The sequence below is a fragment of the Dipteris shenzhenensis genome, chromosome 24 (genome assembly GCF_047967505.1).
Source record: "Dipteris shenzhenensis isolate YYH24624 ecotype China chromosome 24, Dip_SZ_1.0, whole genome shotgun sequence".
NCBI classification, from domain to species: domain Eukaryota; kingdom Viridiplantae; phylum Streptophyta; class Polypodiopsida; order Gleicheniales; family Dipteridaceae; genus Dipteris; species Dipteris shenzhenensis.
In genome coordinates, this window is record NC_141619.1 from 21,311,784 (window position 1) to 21,318,584 (window position 6,801).

Consider the following 6,801-nt stretch of genomic DNA (forward strand, 5'->3'; position numbering starts at 1 on the left):
TAGTGAATATATATGACATTTAGCATCTGCTTGGCTTGCTGTTGGAGGATGCCAGATAGTGATGAGGTTTGAAGCTTACAATGACTTGAATCTAGCAAGCATGTTGGTTTTTTACATCGTAGAATTTCTATGCTATGAATTTGCATGCACTATCACCCACAAGTCAACTATCTCACTGATTTGGGTCAACAATCAACCACCCCATTGTTTTTTAGTAAAATAATCAATCTTGACCATTGCAATGGTTTAGGGAAACCACCCTGTTGGTTTGGATCCACTGTCAACCTTCTTGGTAGTTATGGTCAACAATCAACCACATCACTGGTTTGGTTCAATAGTTTACCACCATGAAGGTTTAGTAATCTTAAACCACAGCTTCTTTACATCCCAAACTTAGCTAGCATATAGTCCCTTATCACCTCTTTCCAACCATGAAAGCATGTAGTGTGAGGATTGCTTCCAATATCATATCTCACCGAAATATGACTCGACGCCCTATGCTACATATTAGTGAACATGTGCACTACACACACCACATGTAGGTGCCTAAACCATTGCTATCTTGTAAAAGGTAATACGTGACAACAATGCGAGTAAAAAAATTGTACAATGACAAAGCCACATCACCAAATATTTTTGCAAAACCATCGATGGTTAGTAATAGAAAAATCACCAAGGCTTTTTTTTAAGAGATGAAAAATGATAGTATATTACATCATACAACAAATAAAATTACAAAAGAATGAACCCAAAACTCAAAAGCTAGAACGTAAAAACCATGAACGAACTTGCAAACTTGAAATCTAGGAGACACAAACTAGCAACAATTGGATCGAACAAATGAACCCAAAACAGGGCAACCCAAAATTCGAAACAAGTGAAGACCAAAACTTGGAAAGAGTGAGCCTAGAACAAGTGAACTTGAGCCAAGTGAACCCAAAACCTAGAACAAGTGAATTCAAAACAAGCAAGTGAACCTAAATCCTAGATCCTAGAACAAGTGAACTTTCTAACACGTGGGATTGAAGTTAGAACAAGTGAACCCATGGCCCACAACAAGTGCTTAAAATTTGGAAAAGAAAATATTGAAACCAGGAAGGAGTGAAACTACTCCAATTGAATGTGGACAATGTGAACCTGGAATATAGAATAAGTGAATTTGGAACCAAAACAAGTGAACAAAGAATCTAGAACAAGTGAATTAACGATTGAAGTGAACTTTGAACATCATTGAAATAACCACAAACTTGCAATCCAGAACAAGTGAATCCAAAACAAGCAAATCTAAAACAAATGAACCCAAAACCCAAATGACTGGATGTAGAACAAGCAAATAAGGAACCCAAAACACTGAATCCAAAGCAGATAAGGAATCAAAAACACTGATGTCCACCTTTCCACTTAATGGGTCCATCGTCCTAGAGGCCAATCCTAACCACAAGATTTAGATGGGTGTCAAGTGCAAAACCATTTGATAGATCCCCTCCACTCCTTTCCCCAATGAGACCCCCCTTGCTTGGTTGCCCAAGTGTCCTTGCCCCCAACTCATCATTCTACCCTATGCTGGCCTTTTCCCCCCTCCCCTTCCAATTCCTAACTACGGCTAAACTTGCATCAACCTCCCCAAACTTAACCCTCATCCCTCTCTACCACGTGCTCTCCCTACATCACCCTCAAACCCCTTGCTTGTCCTCCTCACTCTTGGCTTGGCTCATGCAGCCTTCCAATGCTCTTGAGCCCTAGAGCCCTAGGTTGTCCTTGTCTCTATTTTGCCTCCTTTATGGGGCCTTCTCATTTTCTTTTGGGTAGGTGACATTCTTCTGCCCTTTGTGTTTTCTTTGTGCCATCTAGACTCTAATCGTCTCCTTGCCTCATCCTCAATGCCCATTATTCTACAATTTAGCATCTACATCATACCAATTTGTGCAATATTAGACAAACTCAATATTGGAAAGCGATACAATTTGTATACCTCTTCGTTGTAAATCCTTCTTTCATGATTCTCCTTGCCTTGCATTGATTTATGTCTACGTTGAGAAAGGATCCTACAAACCTCTTCACACTATCCCCACTTTCATCATCGTTGTCTCACCATGTTGGAGGTGAAGTCTATACAAAAACCTAATAACAAGTATACATTCTATGTGAACATGACATCTATATGAGGTACCAAAACTTCTCCCTTAACCCCTCTTCATTGAAGACAAGAGGTACACTTGGAGATTGAGTTTTAAACCACAATACGTTTCAACTGCTCAATAGGATGGCCTATCCAAAAACCAAATTACTTAATAGAAATTACAAACCAATGCCTTACACAACATACTTTGTATAATGAAAATGAGATGAAAATAGTACGTAAAGCTGCACTCTTATGGAGCTAGGAGCTTGAGTGAGATAGTGGGCTAAGAAGATACATGGGGGGGAGAGAGAGAGAGTTTTGAAAGGCACATGGATTTCTTTGGATGGAAACATAACAGCATATGGTAATACATTATGTACGTATGTGTAGCATGGATGGACACACAACAAAATATAATAACATCTTTAATGATAGGACCAATGCAGATTTGAAGGCCCATTTACAAGTTTGAAATGGACTAGCGTAGAAATGAAGGGCATGAAATATCAATTTATTTTAGTCCCCTTAGTCCTTTCAAGACTCATGTTCTCATGCGAGTTGGAGAAGGGAGATCCCCATGTACCTAGCCAAGTGTATCAAGGATCACTCATGTATTCACTTGCAACGCTTGAGGAGGGCCCCCTCAATGGTGACACCGGGCCCGAAAGCCACGGAGATGCCCCACTCGCAGTCGGTTTGTGTGTCGGAGGACGAGTCTACGCGACGAAGCTCGTCAAGCACGAAGAGGACGGTGGACGCGGAGATGTTACCGTAGTTCTCGAGGATGTGGCGACTAGCGGCAAGCTTCTGGGGGGTGAGCTGGAGGGCCTCTTCGACAGCATTGAGGATGGCGGGGCCGCCGGAGTGGACGGCCCAAAAGATGTCGTTGAAGGCGGGCTTGGCGGGGGCGTTGTCGAGGGCAGAGCGACAAAAGGTGCCGACGTGTTTGCTGACGAGGCTAGGCAAGGTACGATCGAGGTAGAACTGGAGGCCTTCAAGTTTGAGGGTACCCTCGATGATTTTCTCAGAGTCAGGGGCGAGGACCTCACCAACCCAATGGATCTCATACAGGGGGCGTTCAATGGAGGGTTTAGGCAAGGCACCAACGATGACACCAGAGGCACCATCTCCAAACAGAGCAGTACCGACTAGATCATATGGGAACTTCTCGTTGGGAGCACGAAACGTTGGAGCCGCCAGTTCGCTGCAGCATATCAAAATCCTCGACTCCGGATTGTTTTCTGCTAGATCCTTCGCCACCCTCAACGCTGTCACCCCCGCATAACACCCCAACATATATAACATCACTCGATTCACGTCTGGCCTCAAACCCAATGACTTTGTTAGCATCACATCCGCCCCTGGTATCGCCACCCCCGTCAGTGTTGCCACCACCAAATGCGTTATCTCCGATGCCGGCCTCCCCCACTCTTTGATCGCCTCGATCGCCGCCTCGTGTGCCAGCTTCGGCACCTCCTCCGCGAAGATCGAGTTCCTCTCCTCCAGGCTCGGCTGCCCTGGCGTGTAGAACTCCGGATGCTCCTTGAGAAACTTGTCTGTCAAAATAGAGTACCTTGTCTTGATGCCGGATCGATCACCTGCGGGCAAAACGGCAACAATCAATGTTTAATTTACTCGAGAATGAATGAAGTAGAAGACCCAGAGGCTTTGACGTCAATGCTAGCTGTACAACGAATGCTACGATCGTATGCTGCATGATAAACGATCTCGAAGGTCACTCACAAATGCGTTGCATCTTTTTCTTCAGCTCCACCTTCTCGCTGCTGTTCGTGATGTCAAAGTACCAGTCGGTGTAGGTTGCCTGATCGATCTTGTTGGGGGGGGTAGCCCTGCCCATGGCCAGGATGGAAGCACGGGGTTTCTCGGCGGTGGGAGGGAAAACGCCGGGGCGACTGAGACGAGGAGAGGGGGCCTCAACCCAAGTAGGGCCTTGGGGGAGAGGTGCACGGGGGGAGGGCTGTTCGACCCAGGTGGTGCAGGTGCGGGGAGTTCCGGGGGCAGGATCGGTTTGGACCCATTCACGACGGCCCTGGGCAGCAACCTCAACCTCGAGAAACATGGTGAGAGTGTGGAGGGAGAGCAAGAGAACTCCTGAAGACGAGATTAAGAGAGGCAGGAAGGCGGTCTGTTTGCGAGCTACGACGAGGATGATAAGCTTAGACAGAGCAAGAGAAGAGAGCTCAGGAACTGCTTGCAGAAGATGGACACTTCGATCCTTTCATACTCGCAGTTGATTGACCAGTCTCCTGCTTTGTTCGTCTTCTTCTCTGTAGTATGTATGTCATTGCTGACTAGTCTTCCTTCTATTTCGCACGTCTTCATTGACCCAGCACTTCCTTCTTTTTTTGGGCACTTGCACATGGCTGACACCTACACTATCCTATGTGATGTCTTCCCAATCCAATGCTCGCCCTTATTCTATCAAGATGGTTCTCATATATTGAGAATGGGTATTTAATTGCTTGCCTTTCCTTGTATACCCCATCAAGATTCTAATATATTGAGAAATACTTTAAACCTTCAAGAACTTCACATCTCGAGGGGTGTAAAAGGTTACCTCCAAAGCTGCACTCTTGGTCGGCCACCCTTAGGTACTACATCCCATGGTTGGACGATCTAAAGACCGCCGCTTTAGTGCCATCAAAGGTTGAAGGGGTCCAAAATAGTTGAGCAGAGTTGACATTAGCCAAATTCCTCTGGTGCAGGAGCTACGCAAGGTTGAAGGAGCGCAAAAATAGATAAGGAGAGCCAACTCAAGCCATCCTCTAAAGCAAGGGCCATGATAGCCCTGCTTGCTATGAAATGTGCATATCATCAATTGGCAATTTGCGTAGCATACTCATTCACACATGTCCAAATCTCCATGAATGTAGTTGGTTTTCGGCTTGAAAAAATGGATGCATGTGAAATGTTCACATGCATATTTGCAAGATGAAACCAAAAATAAGTAGAGAAGAGAGTATTTTACATAATGCAAGTGAAGATATTTAAAAAATGGATGCATGTGAAATGCTCACATGTGCACAATTTAAAAAATGGATGCTTGTGAATTGCTCACATGTGCACAACCTCAAGATGGTATCTACCTCAAGAAAGGTTGACTAACACCACACATCTCAAGGTCTAGATCATTTTAAATGCTAGATTCCTTAACAATTATTAGTTTTGGGCACTATGCATGCCTTTTCCCAGTTAAGGGTCATTGTTGTTTCATGGTACTAACGATCAACTTGTACGTCCACTGTATGTCCCAACCACCTAAGTTCTAAAGACGATGAAAAAAGATGAAGGTGTAGATTTACCAACTTATTAAATTTCCTTTTGGCCTTTTTGTTTAACCAACCAAAACATTGAAAGGAAGAATTAATTGTTTTTAATGCAAAATTGACCTTTCTTAAAGCAACACAAGCTTAGTGGAAGGGTCATTATTTCATGGTAATGATGATCATAATGTGCGGCCCTATCACGTTTTAAAAGGCAATGAAAAAAGATGAAGGTGTAGATTTACCAACTTATTAAATTTCATTTTGGATTTTTTGTTTAACCAATCAAAATGTTGAAAGGATGAATTAATAATTTTCAAGGCAACAATGACCTTTTCTAAAGCAATGCAAGCATAGTGAAAAAGCAAGTTACACATGTTTACACTTTTTGTGTCTTCGTCTACTTGCTATTCTAAATAGTTCTCCAACCTTTTGTTAGGAAATATGCTTGGAGTTTTACACTTTTATTTGAATAATAATACTCTAATTTCTACAAAACAATCTAAAATGTTAGCTTTTGTTTTATGTTCCCTCCTCGAATGTGTGTCAACTGACCACATGATTTTTACATATACTTGACTCTTTATGAACAAGTCATTTCATTTATATTACTATAACTAATTGAGGATAACCTATAAGCTTTTGGGTCATCAATGCTGATACATAGCATGCACTGGCAAGTCTGAATCAATAATGATTTGTTTTCATAATTTCTCACCTAAGTCATAGTAAAAAATTTATTGGAAACATCTTTCAAAGGTGCTCTAAAGGTGCTTTTTTGCATTGCAAATTTGCAAACTTCATTGTGTAGGACACTTTCAAATTAAGAAAATTTGATGGCTTGCACTTTTTGACAAATTGAACATGAATTTTAATCGGATATGTCATGCATCTAAATGGGGCCTACTTTTAATTCATATCATCCGAAATTGACAAAGGTTATTTTTTAAAAGTACTAAAGATTGTATTCCTAAAAATACAAACATCACTTTTTACATTTTGTTGCCTTTCAACACCAAACAAGAGTAGCCTTGTCTTTTGAACTTCATGTGTCTCTAGAATCCTAAAATCTACTAGGCTTGGTTCATCATGGACATACCTTTGAGCGTTGAAAGTCTTCAATTACTAAGATGTTCTTGAGGGAGTACTCATTAACATTGTGGTTGAAAATAAAGCTCGTGACCATGTTAAGAACATTACCCATCATTAATGCCATGTATCATCTCGAACAAATGGCAAAGAGGTGCATTAAATTTATGTTAGATTGTTTGCTTCCAACACTTCAGGGATTCACTCTTAATTCTATACAAACCATGTGCATGTAAAAGGAAAGGGGGTATTTTGAGCAAGGGTATACCACACACAAGGGAGGCTCTTTTAGTTATAACTGAATTT

At 42.1% G+C, this 6,801-nt stretch overlaps 1 protein-coding gene across 1 annotated transcript; it reads right to left on the reverse strand.

Annotated features, from left to right (window-relative positions):
* Positions 1-2,516: 2,516 nt before the first annotated feature.
* LOC147886355 (3-oxoglutarate synthase-like) lies at positions 2,517-4,382 on the reverse strand. The gene is made up of 2 exons (XM_087395932.1): positions 3,866-4,382; positions 2,517-3,720 (listed from the first exon to the last, which is right to left on the reverse strand). The coding sequence occupies exons 1-2, from the start codon at positions 4,200-4,202 to the stop codon at positions 2,738-2,740; spliced, it is 1,320 nt and encodes a 439-aa protein (XP_087252058.1). The 5' UTR covers positions 4,203-4,382; the 3' UTR covers positions 2,517-2,737.
* Between the last annotated feature and the right edge of the window lie 2,419 nt (positions 4,383-6,801).